Genomic DNA, 17,143 nt, shown 5'->3' with positions numbered 1-17,143 from the left:
AATTGCAGGAGCGTTTTTGAGGCGAAAGGCAAACGGGTGAATTCATATTTGCCATTTTTTACTGAAAAGGCAGTTTTCTCAATGTCAGATTCTTTCAGTGGAATCTGGTGGAAACCGCTTTTCAGATCTATAACTGAAAAAAACTATTTTTACCTAATTGAGATAGGACTTCGTTTATATCGGGAATTGGATATCGGTCGGCAATGGTTATAGAGTTTAATTTTCTATAATCAATTACTAGTCTGTATTTTTTTTCTAGAGAGGCATCCTGCTTTTTTGGTACAACCCATATGGTGAGTTGTATGGGGACCGTGAAGGTCTTATTATGCCGTCGTCCAGCAGTTTTGGATCTGTTTTTCAACCTCTCCTTTCAACGACATGGGGTAGGGATAATATTTTGTATAGACAGGTTCGTTTGAATTTGTTCTTATCGTTGCGATAACTTTGGTGGTGTAGGTTAATTTCTCGTTAGGGTCAGAAAAAAGGTCGATACTTCGATTTACTAGTGAGCTTATTGTTTGTTTTTGAAAGTTATTCATATGTTTGTCTCGTATGAGGACATGGTTGACGTCTTGTGAAAAAAGTTGCTTAAGGCGTATTCTGAATGAATTATTGATGATCATAAAATTTTCCTTCGTATGAATGACTGCGGACAGTTCCTTCAAGCTGTCATTACCTAATATTGCTGAAAGGAAACGAGGGATGGCAGAAGATAAAATTTTAGGTTAATGTTTGGCAAGTTGAAAAGATTTACGTACGTGTGATGGGTAATTTCTATTTTGCCCCCTACTGAATTTGCAGAGAAAATTTTATCGTTTAGAATTTTCTTTTTTACTAACTGGGGTTGGATGTAATTTTTATTTGACCCGGTGTCAACCAAAATTTTTAAAATTTCTCCACTCTTCGTCCTGCAATTAAAGTAGGGTAACGAAGAGTTTCTTATTCTAAAAAATGGATGTCGGTGAAATCATAGCTATAGGGATAATATTCGCAATTTTCGACGGCGTAGTGTTCGTGGGTTATGGGTGGGGTATTATCTTCATTTCTAGTGAGGGTTGGGCTTCTTCTGGGCTTGTTGTTACATGTAATTGCGTTGAGCTTTTAAAGGCGGGTTTGTTATATTTGAGTCGCCTTGTCTTTTCCCAGCGTATTTGAAATTTGGTTTATTCGCGGAGTTTATGGCATTTGTCCTGATGCTAGGATCTATATCCATCGGCTCCGGTTTTGGTTGTGGCTTTTGAGCTGTGGGCCTAGGAGGTGGGTTATAGCGTTGATTCTGCTGTGTTTGCTGCTGATTGTAGTAGTTTGGTTGGTATCCTTGTGGGTATTGTTGTAAACCTTGTCGGATTGGTCCATATTGGTATTTTGGTCCGTTGAAGTTATTTGGTCCTTGAGGGTATTGTGGTCTGCTGACGCTATTTGATCCTTGGGGTACTGTTGTGGCCTTTGAGGAAATTGATTAAATCGCTGTTGAGGTTGGGGTAAGTGTGCCAGTTCGGGATAGAACTGTGGTGGTTTTAGGTAATTTCGTGGTGGCAGTGGTGGTTTAATATTGTAGTTGTCGAATCCATTCTGATGGTTTGCGTGAGCACTCCTGAATTTTTTGTTTTCCAGCTTTAAGCAAAGATGTAGTGCTTCTGGAAGATCCTTCGGTTTCGCATGCCTAACAGTCGGGGAAGGTCGCCGTTAAGGCCTCTGACAAATGTGTCCAGAGCTTTTATCCTAACGTTTCCGTAAGAAGTCTTATGGATTCCAGGCTTACTTCCATACATCCAATTTTGTTCAGAATCAGGGATAGGTGGCAATATACCTTTTGGTAGAAGTCCTGAATTGACTGTCTGCCCTGGATTAGGCCTGTCATTTGGTACTCTAGTGTACCCAGGTCCCTTTTATCGGCGTAATGTGTCGTGAGACACATTGAAATGGCCTTCCAATCTAGAGGGGTATTATAGGATTCGAGTGCGATATCAGCGCTACCTACGATTTTGTTCCTTATAACATTTAATATCCCAAAATATTTGGGAGTCCCTCTGTGTGTTGTAAATATGAAGGATTCTTCGACGCATTTTTTCCACGAGTTGAATTCTGCTGGTTTCCCAGAGAATTCTCTTAACGATCTCACCACGTCGGGGATCTTATCAATCTCCGTGAGATTGTTTCTGTGCTGTTCGTCGATGGTTTGGTCAGTAGTCGGTGTTGGGTTTGCCTCTGTCCCTACTATGTCTTGAATTATAGTCCGTCCGTCTGTCGTTAGTATTTGTGTCACTAGGCTCCTCACTAGGTTTTGTAGTTCGGGTGAGGGTTGTAGTGCAGGGGTGGGCTGTGGGTTTGGGACTGGATTTGGGTTTGGATTTGGATTTGGATTTGGGGTTGGGTTAGCATTCCCTAAGAGCGATGGTCTTATTAAGTTATTTGGGTTTGCCATTTTGAGAAAGAAGAAAAAATATTTTTTTCGCGATTTATGGTTTACTATTACTGATTTATATTTTATTTCACAAGGAAAAAAAATATATATTTTTTTTCACGATTTTATATTTTGTTCTACAAAATAAATTTTTTTTCACGATTTGTGGTTTACTATTCCCGATTTATATTTTATTTTATTGTGCTTCTTTTAAATGGAAACCAAAACTAAGATTTTATCTAATATCTAACTAACTTACAAAAGTAATTGAGTTCTCATTCTGCTGCTGATGCCCGTGAGTGTATTCCTTTTTGCTGTGCTACTAAGGCCTCTGCTAGGCTACTCCTCGGTTGTGGTATAGTCGATATTTGTGTGGTTGGTTTTTGCTGATTTTTGATGATTAAGGTGGGCTCATTGGCCTCTTTACAATAATTTTTGATGATTTTTGATTATTAAGGTGGGCTCATTGGCCTCTTTACAATAATTTTTGATAAAATTATAGTCTAAATAGTTATCAAGCAAAGTTCGTTTGTTTAATTTGTTTAGGGTTGCTTACCTTAAACTATTTTATTTAATTTCATTTAGAAGTTGCTTCATTCACTTCGCTTTATTTGTTACTTCGGTAGTTGTTTAGAGTCACTTAAATTAGTTTTATTAAAAGTTACCTCATTCGCTTCACTTTATTTGTTATTTCGCTTATTGTTTAAATTAATTTTATTAAAAGGTTACTTCATTCGCTTCACTTTATTTGTTACTTCCCTTATTGTTTAAATTAATTTTATTAAAAGTTATTTCATTCGTTTCACTTTATTTGTTACTTCACTTATTGTTTAAAGTCACTTAAATTAATTTTATTTTTTTGCCGGGTATAATTTTCGCGCGGGCGCCAAACAAGGAAGTTTTTGTTTAAACTTCCAACCGAGTACGCTACAGAAATGAGACTAACTATTCAAGTTGAATAATTGAAATATTAATGCTAAAATTTAATTGTGAAAGCAACAACAACTTGCTTGTTAAAATGTTCCAGACGCTGGTATCAGCACTTTGCATTTTACCGGATGCGCGTGCAACTGGTTAGTGCCAAATAATTCGGTTGTTGCGCTAATTCTTTGAATTGGCGCAACTTCGATTGCAAAAGAGGAAATGTAAAATAATATTAGTTAGCAATTAAAAATTCACCTGTGGGAATTCTTATTGCGAAATAAAATTTAAATGAAGTGTCAGCAACACTTCGCTTGTTGGAAGTTATTGTGGCTGTGGCCAAAAGAATGTAAGTATGTAATTAGCTTTAATGCAGCGGAAACAAAAGGTAAACAAGCTGTTGCGGCGATAGCCAAAATTAATGTAAATATGTAAATCGCTATGTTTTAGCAAAGGCAAACTGGCAAGTAATTTATTATGTGTTAACTTACAGTATAATATGTACACATTTATTGAAATCAAGTTTGGTTTTGTACAAATGGAGTGACTCACCTGAGATATCGTTGGCTGTCGAATCAGAAATAGAAAGAGGCTATAGTGAATTGCCGCATTTATAGGCTCCACAGAAGGTGGAATCTGGCAATGGGATCAAGATTAACGAATCCTGTCAGCGACATCTCTCGGTGAGATTTGAAAAACTTATGATTAAAATGCAGGCCTAAATATGCCGCCCGCCTTGCAGTATCACTGCAATATAATATAATAATGCTATACTTCAACTTCAAAATTCAAAATTACAATTCAAAATAAGTATGTACTTCAAACAATTCATAAATTCATTCTTTGTTTTTGCTTAAATATTAAACTAGTTAGCCCTTCTCTCCGCCTTCTTCTTCAGCTCCAGCCATAGGGGGTTGCTCCGGATATGACCCACCCGAATATCGTATTCTGCGTCGGCTCCAAATACCATAGATATAGCACTCGCATGGTAAAAGGTTGGGTCGGCTAAGCGCAGATTGTCGAACTCATCTGCCACACGCGCGTCGACTGTGCACTCGGGGGCGGTTCGCGTCGGGCTCGGCAGCACCTTTGCGCGGATCTCTAGCCGCTCATTCCACGCTTTGACTATTAAAGGGCACTGGTCGCTCTCACCTCTCGGTAATGCGTGTAGTCTCCGCGCTAAGGCTTTTGCGATTGTGCAATAAGGCTGCCCTGGGTCGATGATGGCTCACACAAATCGAATTCTTCCTCTCGACATCACCTTGAGCATCACCGTAGGCGTAAGGACCGATAAGCCCAGAGAACGTTGAGCAGAACATTTCGTCTTCGTTGCGGTCGAGTGGCACGTCTTCCTCACGTCTGGGGGTTTCCCACAGGTGGAGCAGACTGTGGTGCCGTTCTCGGCAGCGGTTGCAGTTGCACGTTGAAAGACAGCTACTGGCCATATGACGTGACGACAGGCAGTTAGCACAGTGGCGATACAGGAGGACTGCACGCATCTCTCCTCAGGCTCCATTCGACGAAGCTGGCGGCAGAAAAGCCACCGGTGGTTTTGCTTGCAGATGGGGCACCGATGGTGCTCTTGAGTAGCGTTGTTGTGGGCTCGAACCATGTTGTAAATTTTTCTGGAAAGAAAGAACTCGTTCGTTAGTTTGTGTTTACTAACGGTAGTAGAACTAATTTCACGATTGGGCGCGTAAGTATGCCTCGCGTTGTACGTATTTCAACGACTCGCACACGTTTATCTTGGCCTAACAAAACCATAACAACTCTACCAAGTCGAAATTCATTCGGGGGTAGGTTGTCCTCTTTGATAACCACGAAATCATCGACTTCGATGTCTCGTTGGGGGTGTTGCCACTTGACTCGCTTGTGTAGCTCCTTTAGGTATTCCTCTTTTCATCGCCGGCTATATCCTTGCTGACTTGCCTTGATCTTTTGCCATCGGTTTACGATTGACATCGGGTTTCCGCTGATTTCTGGTTCTGCGATCGGAAGTGGGCTTTAAAGCTCTTCACTCCCGCTTCTCACAGCCCTCCCATATGTGGGGCTCCCGGTGGGATGAAGTGCCAGTCGATGTCTTGGTGAGCATACGACTGGGTGGTGAGGCGGGAAATTTCAGCAACAAAGTTTCGGAAGTCCTGCCTTAATGCTTTGTTGGCTCCTACAAAATTCGTACCGTTGTCCGAGTACACGCCCCGAGGACAACCGCGCCTTGCCACAAACCTTGAAAACGCCGCTAGAAAGGTGGAAGCCGATAGATCGCTCGTTGCTTCCAGGTGTATTGCCTTCGTCGAGAAGCACACGAAAACGCAAACGTATCCCTTGATTATAAGACATGCTCTGCTGGTATAGTTTTTTCTCTCGAACGGTCCAGTGAAATCCACTCCAGTATTGGTGAAGGGCCGAGAAACTTCCGTTCTTTCAGATGGGAGTGCTGCCATAAGTTGCTCTCGTATCTTTTTTCTGTAAATAAGGCAAATTTTACGATTATGTATTACGCTTTTTATCAAATTTTTCATCCGTATGATCCAAAATTCTGCTCTCAGAAATCTCAGCATGAGTTGATTTCCTCCATGCAGGGAAATTAGGTGTGAAAATCTGACTAAAAGTCGAGAAAATTGGCACTCGTACGGCAAAATCACTGGGTAGCGTTCATTATATGACAGCTCCGCTAGCGCTAGGCTCCCTCCAACTGTCATGATTCCATTTCTATCGAGAAAGGGGTTGAGAGCGTGGAGGGAACTCTTTGCGCACACTGACCTTGATGCCTCTAGTGCCTGATACTTATTGGAGTAGCACCGCTTCTGCGCTAAAAGAATCAAGCGCGTTTTGGCCTGTCGAAATTCATCGGAAGTCACTTGGATCGTTTCCCCTCGTGGGATCAATTTTTGTACGGGATGCGTTTTATAATAAAACTGAAAAACCCGTGCTATTACCCGCAGTGCTCGAGAGAAATTCGAAAATCTTTCCAAAAGGTCAGGCGGCTGTGTGGCGATTGTGTCNGAGAGAAATCCGAAAATCTTTCCAAAAGGTCAGGCGGCTGTGTGGCGATTGTGTGAATGCGCACGGCTTTTTGTTCTAAATCAGTTTCCATGGACCTCTTATCCATCTTCTTTGCCCATTCCGATGGTTGTTCTTTCAACCACTTTTGGCCCTGCCATCATAGTGTTCTCTTTACCAGTTCTTGTGGTGATGCGCCACGGCTACCGAGATCTGCTGGGTTATCATTCGAGTCCACATGATTCCATCCTCTCACACCAACCAGTTCATCGATTTTGCGAGCCTATTCGCCACGAAAGTGGTCCAACAACAAGGCGGCTTCCTTAACCACGAGAGCGCGATGGTGGAATCGGTCCATTTATAGATCACTGTCTGGGCTACGTCGAACTGCGGAAGTAAAGCACTGATTAATATTGCCAAAATTAGTGCCCCGCACAACCCTAGTCGCGGTAGAGAGACGGTTTTCATGGGCGCCACCTTCGTTTTACCTACAGGTAAATTTACAAACGGGATATTGTTCGAGTTTCGTTCGCGCACTCTAACGTAAATGGCTACCGCATAAGCCTTCTCTGATGCATCACAAAACCCATGAAATTCAATTTCATTCCAAGGTGTGAAATTGATCCAGCTTGGAATTTTAATATCTGAACTGTGAATATAATTTTTAAGAAAGTTCTCCCATCGCAGGTAAACGGTTCGAGCAGTGGCGTAGCCAGGATTTGGCTTTGGGGGGGGATGAAAAAAAAAATTACATCGATAACTTAAATTTGTGACACACAATGANATCTGAACTGTGAATATAATTTTTAAGAAAGTTCTCCCATCGCAGGTAAAGGGTTCGAGCAGTGACGTAGCCAGGATTTGGCTTTGGGGGGGATGAAAAAAAAAATTACATCGATAACTTAAATTTGTGACACACAATGACTAGAGGCGTCGCCTGAGTGCATTCTTTCATATATTTATGTATGTGCCAGTTTTACCGTTATATATTTTTTATCTACTCGTTTATTCCATGGGGTATTCATGCTTTATTTAAATTTAAAAATTTAAATTACTATACCGTTTTAAAAATCTGAAAATTCACTGCGGGAAATTTTTGTATTCTCTTTTTGTCTTCGCGTTCTCGTTTTTGCGTTTATAAGTTTTGAAAAAAGGTTTGAACGAACCATTATATCACATTCCTGGGCAAGTTCTGAAAGAATATTTTCGATACTAAATTTTATTAAAACAAAATGTTGAAATCAGCTTCATATAGAAACAGTGTCATCGTTAATTAAGAAAGAGATGTTCTTAAATATCATAACTTCGACACTCACATATTGACTAGATTTGACTATTTATTTTATTATATTTTAATTTGAATTATTTGTTTATAAAAATATAGTTTATTTATTATTTTGTTAAAGTGTAAACTGCATTTTTGTAAACAAATAATTAAAATTATATAATTTCAATCTAGCTAACATGTATAAAGTTTTGATAAGCACTTGAAATGGCCAGTTTTAGTACTGAATTCAAAGAAGATGTCTCTTTTATCCATTCATAATAACTTAAAAAATTTGTTTGTTAAGAAGTGTGTCTTAAAATATCTGCCTTGACATTTATGTTAAAAGTGTAAAATATGTAAATGTACCTACATAAACTTTCCCGTGAATACCATCAAAGCATTGGTCTTGAAGGGAATCTATGTATGCATGCATGCATATGAGCAAATTAAAAAGTCGATACAATTTACAGTCGAAAAGTACAGTTTTTGTATAGATTATAGATTATTTCCCAACACTGTGGGGAACTAAGCAAAATGGCCTAGTGTATTTCGCAAATATTCAAATACATAATCCACCAACCGATAATTTTATATTTTCAATAAAAGATAATTTGTCATCAGTCTGAAATAAAAAAATTATAAATCGGAAGGGTAAAATAGTATTGTGTTATTAATTCAAAAATAAAAAGTTTCATTTCAATGACGATCTATCCCCCCAAATCCCCCCTGGCTACGCCACTGGGTTCGAGGTAGACTATCATTCCAATCTATCTTGGTTAGCCATATGTCTTGCATAAGAATTTTCGCCTCTACCACAATGGAGCCCAGCCACCCTGCAGGGTCGAATAATTTTGCCACACACGATAAAACCTCCCGTTTGGTGTAGCATGGTTTTATCGGAATCTCTTGCACGTTAAAGTGAAACATGTCGTGAGCAGCATTCCATCGAATCCCTAACATTCTCGCCTCGCTCACGTCGTCGATTTCCAAAAAAATCCTCCTTCAACAGATGAGCGTTGGGCAAAGCTGAGAGGATTTCCCTGGAGTTCGAAGTCTACTTCCGGAAGGAAAACCCAGCTCCCTTCAGCGCATCTATGAGTTCATTGCGCGTGCGAATTGCTGTCTCGGTATCATGAGCCCCAGCAAGTACGTCGTCAACGTACATACGCCGCTATAAAATCCTGGAAGCTAATGGAAACTGCGAACTAACGTCTTCTGCTACTTGGAGAAGAGTTCTTATGACAGATACGGGACACAGTCGACACCAAACGTCACCGTTTACAACTCATAGTCCACAAGCGCTTCATTTCGTGACTCCCGGAAAAGAATTCGATGGTATGGCGTGTTATCTGAATGCAGCTGAATCTGCCTATACATCTTCTCTATGTCCTAGTTGAAAAATCGCTACTTCAACAGCAAGGCGACGAGATCGGCCTGCAAAACTGGGCCTGGATAGAGCACATTATTTAAACTTGCCCCATGGTGCTGTCCGGTTTGATGACTTCACGATGTGGCCAAAAGTGTGTCCCTGATAAATTCTCACTCACGGTGTTGTAATGTATTCTCGTAATACACGATGATATTCTTCCTTCAGCTCTGGTCTGCTCATCATCGATGCTTCGTTCTGAACAAATTGATGCGCTGCACTCGTCCGCGAATACCCAAGACTGATATCTGCTGGAAGCTCCTGTCGAAACGGTAATGCTACTACATAACGCCCCTGGTCATTTCTTAGCATTGACTTTGCGAAATGTTGCTCACAAAACGCTTCATCAAAAGTAACCTGTTGTTTACTCGGAACTTGCTCTAGTTCCCAGAAACGGGTTAGCTGAGAGCTGGAAATTTCATTGAAAAAAGACATACAGGAAACATTTGTCCCAGTAGTCTCAGGAACAGGGCCTGTCAATACCCAACCAAACACTGTCTCCTGTGCCAAAAGGGTACCCAATTTTACATACATTTTTCTTAATTACACTGTGGAACAAATTCAGGTTAGCAAAAGTTAGGTCGATTCTGAGAGTGAGGGGTGAAAATAGAGGCTAAATTAGAAGACCCGTATCGCGGCGTTTGTTTATGTTAGTTCGAATTTTTTTTAATTGACCTTCGAACTTTGCAGTCAAATGCCGATTTTCAGCTTATTGTTTATATGGTTTTTTGGCTATAACTCGNTTTTTTTTAATCGACCTTCGAACTTTGCAGTCAAATGCCGATTTTCAGCTTATTGTTTATATGGTTTTTTGGCTATAACTCGTCGCCTAATTGATATTTTTTCAATCTGTTAAAGCCAAATTATTGCTAGAGACTTATGCAACAATTAAAATAAAAAAAAAATTGATTTAAAAAATTTGTGTAGTGCTTATGAAGCAAAATGTTGGAAATTTTTTTTTTCATGCTTTTTGAACATATTTTCCACAAAACAAAGTCTTTTTTGCTTTCTGTTTGATCTACAATATGTTTCTCAGTTTCTTCAATAAATTTTATTTGAAAAGAAAACAATCATAATACAAAACTTGCGTTTTCCAGCTTAATATTAATTTACTTCTCATTTCTTATGTACCAATTTTTTCAGTGTCGGTTTTGAAGAAACATTGAAAAAGAAATTATTAAAATATGGAAAAAAATATAATTTTGAAATGTTAGTTATGAAAAGTTTTAAGTAAAAAAATTAAATAAATTAAATTAATGATTTGGCCAGTTGCCGTTGCTCCACATTAAACTTGGCATTGCTAAAAATTTTTTGAAATGTATCGCAAAAAAGACCAGCAGTATTCAACCACTTAAAAGACATTTTCCCAAGACTAAGTAACGCCAAAATTCAGGAAGGGGTTGTTAATGGTCCCGACATACGGAAACTAATGAGTCGTCAAGATTTTGACCAAGTTCTGACAGACTTTTGGGTAAAGAACGCAAAGACAACTACAGGCAATCTGTTGCAAACATGTTGGCAGCTTTCGATGAAATTGGGGTTAATATGTCGTACAAAATTCATCTCTTGCATCAGCATCTTGATCAACTCGCTCAACAGTTGCCAACTGAATCTGATGAGCAAGGCGAACGTTATCACCAAACTGCGCTTCCATTTGAAATAAGGTAACTATAGAGTGTGCATATTTTGAATTCCTAGATTTTTCTAATATCTTTGTGCACAATTTAAACATGTTAACGATTGAAAACTATTTTCGTTTCAGGTACAGAGGAAAGAAATCTCCATATGCAATACTCGCTGAAATTTGTTGGTGGTATAAAAACACCTTTGACGAGGAGAAAGAGGAAGAAGGGGAAGACAAAGATGAAATTCCAGAATATCTGTTGGACGAAATTATCGACCTTTCTGGTGATGATGACGATGACCAAGATATTAGAGAGAGCAGTGATGTTGATCCACAGCCGCCTGCTAAACGGCAACTGGCCAAATCATTAATTTAATTTTTTTACTTAAAACTTTTCATAACTAACATTTCAAAATTATATTTTTTTACAATTTTTATAATTTCTTTTTCAATGTTTCTTCAAAACCAACACTGAAAAAAATGGTACATAAGAAATGAGAAGTAAATTAATATTAAGCTGGAAAACGCAAGTTTTGTATTATGATTGTTTTCTTTTCAAATGAAATTTATTGAAGAAACTGCGAAGCATATTATAGATCAAACAGAAAGCAAAAAAGACTTAGTTTTGTGGAAAATATGTTCAAAAAGCATTAAAAAAAATTCCAATATTTTGCTTCATAAGCACTACAAAAATTTTCTAAATCAATTTTTTTTTTAATTTTAATTGTTGCAGTGTTTAGCAATAACACAGGTCTGCAAAAAAATGGGTTCGGAATGTTCTATAAAAGTGTAGTGTCATTTCCGAAGTAATTTTTTGCGTAGAATCCGAATCCGGGGTTTAAATTGCTCTATCACGTCAGGACTTTGAGATATCCTAACCTAAAAGTGCAAAAAACGCTGTTTTTGCCCATTTTTGAGGTTATGTAGCTACGAAGATTTTGCTCTTCGTAAAAAAGTAGACGTGGTATTTTAAAGTATAAGTCTTCCTCTTTGAAATGCCGTTGAGTTTGCTCAAATATCTTAATTTTTCACTGAGATATCGCATTTTGAAGTCTCCATGTTTGTGAATGTAATCGACCGTATCACGTCTCATGTTATCTCAATGGATTTTCGAATATCGAAAAATTCACAAACATGGAAACTTCAAAATGCGATATCTCAGTGAAAAATAAAGATATTTAAGCAAACTCAACGGCATTTAAAAGAAGAAGACTTATACTTTAAAATACCACGTTTAGTTTTTTATGAAGAGCAAAATCTGCGTAGCTACATAACCTCAAAAATGGGCAAAAACAGCGTTTTTGCACTTTTAGGTTAGGATATCTCAAAATCCTGACGTGATAGAGCAATTTAAACCCCGGAATCGGATTCTACGCAAAAAATTACTTCGAAAATGACCCTACACTTTCCTAGAACAAAACGTTGTTGACCTGTGTAATTTGGCTTTAACAGATTGAAAAAATATTAATTAGTCGACGAGTTATAGCCAAAAAACCATATAAACAATATGCTGAAAATCGGCATTTGACTGCAAAGTTCGAAGGTCGATTAAAAAAAAAATCGAACTAATATAAACAAACGCCGCGATACGGGTCTTCTAATTTAGCCTCTATTTTCACCCCTCACTCTCAGAATCGACCTAACTTTGGCTAACCTGAATTTGTTCCACAGTGTTATCATATCGACCTGCTGACTTCTAAGGAAATTAGTAGACCAAGATCTGCTTGGTCAACTGAAATCTGGGGGAGGTTTCCTGTCAGTTGGGGTAGAATCAGGCCTCTTGCCTCAATTCTAAACCGGGGTCGACAGGTGAACCTTAAACAAACTGTGCGAGCTTTCGCACCTTAGCCGATAGTGTCGAATTTATTCCACAAATATTTGTGTCAACAGGTCGCATCAGGGGGACTTATGAGTCTTTGCAGCCGCTCTGTCATGAAAGTCCCTTCTGAATCCGAATCAAGAGGAGCCCTAGCTTCATAGTCCACTCCTAAGTGCCGAATGTGCACCATAGCCGTACCCAAAATTATGTTTCTGGCACTAGCAGCAAACAGAGAGTTGACATTACCGGATACCGATGCGGCATCAGGCTGCTGTGCCTTTGCATTTCCCGTAGAAGGTCTCCTGTTTGCAGCCGTGGTGCTGTTTCCAGCTTGCGTTCGGTGCAATAGTGAGTGGTGCCGCTGATGGCAACTCAAGCAATTGAAGGTACTCTTACAATTCCTCGCGATATGAGAATGTGCTAGGCAATTCATAAATAAGTTATATTTTCTAACTACCTTACACGNTCGCGATATGAGAATGTGCTAGGCAATTCATAAATAAGTTATATTTTCTACCTTACACGGATGGTCTACCTTCATCGCTAAAAACTTGGGACATGATTTCAATGCATGGGACTGGTGTGAGCACAACCTGCATGCAGGCTGCGTAAATTGGGTATAATGGGTCGATATATTTTTTTCAAACGGCACCGCTGGTGCTCGAATTGGTCCTGCCTTAAGCACTTTTGTGCTTTGAATATCCAAAACTGTCTCTAAGGTCTGATACCTACTCGAAAGGTAGTTATCCAAATCCACGCACCTCGGAATTTCAGCTTTGTCAACGATTCCCTGCTCCCACAAAGCTAAAGTGTTGTCTGGTAATCGCGATATCGATTCCATACATTTGCAGGACTGCGATACAATTATTCACTTTCCGCTGCAAATTTTTAATATCCATGCCACGCTCAACTGTTACCGTGGGCAAATTAAATAATGTCTTCAACTGGCTATTGACCATAACTCCGCGAATAAGAATCGAAAGAATCTTTGACTTTTGCCCACAGTGCCTTAAGCTCCTCCTTCTGTATCTCAAGCGAAAAAACATAGTGATTTGCACCTGGAGTCCCATTAAACCGCTCTTCAAACTCTATTAGTGTATCACAAGCGCGAGAAAAATCACCAGCACCCGCCATTTTTAGTGAAAAATTTACTGACAATAAATTAGTAAAAAAATCAGATTAATTTTCTACGGTGCTTTCTCTACTGGTTGTGTGATGACCAGCCGACACTGGATACCGGCTGCCACATAAATACGTGGCGAATCTCAAAGGCTTACCTTTCTTGCAGCTTACTGTTATAAATTGGAGGAGTCTTGCTCCCGCGTTGGGCCACTTGGTGGGGACCTTGATGGTTGCTTATATCTCCCGCGGTGGGCCACTGGTGGGGGCCTTGGTGTTTATTTGATCCCGCGGTGGACCACTTGGTGGGGGCCTTCTTGCTTGGTTGCTCCCGTGGTCGGCCACTGGTGGGGGCCTTGGTGTTTATTTGATCCCGCGGTGGACCACTTGGTGGGGGCCTTCTTGCTTGGTTGCTCCCGTGGTCGGCCACTGGTGGGGGCCTTGGTGTTTATTTGATCCCGCGGTGGACCACTTGGTGGGGGCCTTGTTGCTTGATTGCTCCCGCGGTGGGCCACTTGGTGGGGGCCTTGTTACTCCTTTGTTGCTCCCGCGGTGGGCCACTGGTGGAACCTTGGTGCTTATTTGTTGCTCCCGCGGTGGACCCTGACCCTCTGGGACCTAGTGCCGCCGTTCAGCACTTGCGCCTCGACAAATTGGCAATACAGCCGGCGCTTCAAAAACCTCACAGCACTTTGAATACACATATTCCACACTCCCGCGTTGGGCCACTGTTGGGGGCCTTGCTGTTGTCTTTTGTTGTTGCTGCGGTTGGCCGCTGGAGCGTGTTGCTATTGCCGCTAGTTGCTGCTGATGCTACTATAGTAGTTGCAATGGTGCTTGATGTCTTGCTCCGATCCTGCGAACGAGACTGAGACATAAATTTCGTATATATATATATATATTTTTTTCTGTATTCTTTTTTTGCGTGATATCGCTCACAGGGACTTTCACCGCACTTGCACTGCCCTGCTAATCAGGACCTTCACTCGCAAGCGGTTGTTTTTTGCGTTTATTGCTCACTGCCCTGCTAATCAGGGGCTTTCCCCGCACTTGCACTGCCCTGCTAATCAGGACATTCACCCGCAAGCAGTTTTTTTTGCGTTTATTGCTGACTTCCTTGCTAATCAGGTGGTTGTACTTTTTTAGCAATTTGTTGCGGTTTGCGCTTGTTGACCTGCTTTTTGAGGGTTTTTTACCGCACTTTCACTGCCCTGCTAATCAGAGAGTTTCACTTTTAAGCACTTTTTTCTCGGTTTGCGCTTGTTGCCCTGCTTTTCAGGGATTTTCACGAAATTACACTGCCTTGCTAATCAGGGACTTTCACCGCACTTTCACTGCTATTCGGGGATTTTCACGCACTTTCACTGCCCTGCTAATCAGGGACTTGCACCTTTTAAGCACTTATTTAGCGTTTGCGCTTATTGCCCTGCTTTTTCATTGACTTTTTTTTCACGCTTAAACTGCCCTGCTAATCAGGGATTTGCACTTATTTAAGCATATATATATATAAGGTTGGCCGTTGTAGTATTGAGTAGTGGGATATTACCTCTTACTAGCTGGGTTCCGCCTACTCAGCGAATATGTGGTCCGAACCACGTTTGGACCGCGCTTTTTGAGCGCCTTCTTTTACACCAATTTTAGGTTATAGGGAATTTTCATGAGGCGCCCTTACAGGAAACTTTCAGTTGGATGCACCAATTGCCTAGTATAATAATGACTTCCACTAATTGCTTGTGAGAGTTGGCTCATGTAAATTCCCTATTATTTTCACTCACCTTGATTTATTCTGCGAGTGCATCCTTTTGTCACTAATTAACTTAAAAGGGGACCTACCTCGCTCCTAATTTTGGCTTTTCTCCTCCTTGGTCACCTTTTTTGTTGAATTTATCGTGTTTTTTTTTGTTTTTTACCTTTTTTGAGTGGCGTAGTTGGCAGTAGTTGTTTTCTTTTATGTTTGAAAATGGCCGGCTGCATGAAATGTCAAATGCAGCTTCTTTCATGCGGGCTCATTCACAATGGTGTGTGCAAATAAAACTTTACCAATGGGACTTGACGAAAGTTGTTAAATTTTTGTTAAGTTTATTCTCTAATGACACTTTTTCGAAAAGTATTAAGTTGAAATGTCGCAAAAAATGATAAAATAAATATAATTATCTTAAAGATCCGGCTCGAAAGACCATGTTCGAGCGGGGCAATTTGTGTGCCGAAAATCCTCGCGATTCCGACAACCGTGATCAAAATGGGGAGCCGATTCTTTAAGATAATATATTTATTAATTACTCACAATGAATTTCCTAGTCTCCATTGATATAAAAGATTATCTCTATACAGTATAATATGTTCACATTTATTGAAATCAAGTTTGGTTTTGTACAAAAGGAATGACTCACCTGAGATATCGCTGGGTGTTGAATCAGAAATAGAAAGAGACTATAGTGAATTGCCGCATTTATAGGCTCCACAGAAGGTGGAATCTGGCAACGGGATCAAGCTAACAGGATTCGTGCAAAAGGGAGAAAGATTAACAAATCCTGTCAGATTAACGAATGACCTCAGCGACATCTCTCGGTGAGATCTGAAAAACTTGTGATTAAAATGCAGGCCTAAACACTGCCAAAGGAAACTCAACTTATAAAATTAATATTCGAAAAACGTAAATTTCCAAGAAAATGGATTTTCTTAGTTTTGATCGTACAATTGAAATGGTTTCCACATGCAAAATTGTCTCAGTGCAAAAAAATATGTAGGTGAGGTTGATTGGAGCGCGTGGTAAATTCTTAGCGATTCCATTTACAATATATGATATGAAAAAGATATGATGCATTTTTGATCAACAATAAAAAATTAGAAAATTTGGCGCTTACATTTAATTTGCGTTTATGGTTCGACTACTTCGAAGGTAGTTCGAATACTTCGACATTGTACTTTCAGTGTTTGAAAACCATTATGCCACAGGTCGGAAGATTAAACATTGGCTCAGGTAGTAGCAATTTTCAAGGATTGGGAATTAGCAATTCAACTGACCCTTCAGCAACGCGTTCAAGTCAAGCCTAGAACAATAATTTTAGTCAATTCGATTTTACTAAGAAAATATCAAAATAATATCTGTCACTGGAAGTAGTGAACGAGAATTGTTGGTGAAAATGTTTGACCATAATGTTTAAATAAAAAAATGGTCTTGACGAAGTTCGCCGGGTCTGCTAGTATTTGTTTATATATATTATTTATATTACTATCACAAAAGAATACTTCGTAAGCTGTGATTCCAATGTCACGATGGAGGGCCAGAGCACTGACTTTGAAATGAAAAAATTGTATCCATATGTGCCTCTTTCGTTCCACAATAACATTTATTTAAGCAGGCAAGTTATGAATTGAACTTTTATACCTTTCGTCAGGAAATGGTATTATAACTTTGGTCCGATGCTTGTAAGTATCAGAATAAAAAGAGATAGACCCATTAAAATGTATACTTAAATGTTCAGAACATCGAGCTGAATCGATTTAGTCATATCCGTCTGTTTGTATGCAATCTAGTCTCTCAGTTTTCGAGATATCCG

At 39.7% G+C, this 17,143-nt stretch overlaps 1 protein-coding gene across 1 annotated transcript; it reads right to left on the bottom strand.

Annotated features, from left to right (window-relative positions):
- Positions 1-1,078: 1,078 nt before the first annotated feature.
- LOC108376472 (uncharacterized) lies at positions 1,079-5,665 on the bottom strand. Its single transcript, XM_017632697.1, has 2 exons — positions 5,552-5,665; positions 1,079-1,444 (listed from the first exon to the last, which is right to left on the bottom strand). The coding sequence occupies exons 1-2, from the start codon at positions 5,663-5,665 to the stop codon at positions 1,079-1,081; spliced, it is 480 nt and encodes a 159-aa protein (XP_017488186.1).
- Between the last annotated feature and the right edge of the window lie 11,478 nt (positions 5,666-17,143).

Source organism: Rhagoletis zephyria, unplaced genomic scaffold (genome assembly GCF_001687245.7).
Source record: "Rhagoletis zephyria isolate East Lansing unplaced genomic scaffold, Rhagoletis_zephyria_1.1 Rzeph_scaffold_10482, whole genome shotgun sequence".
NCBI classification, from domain to species: domain Eukaryota; kingdom Metazoa; phylum Arthropoda; class Insecta; order Diptera; family Tephritidae; genus Rhagoletis; species Rhagoletis zephyria.
The sequence above is the reverse complement of the archived record's forward strand: the minus strand, read 5'-3'. Positions and strand labels throughout refer to the sequence as shown.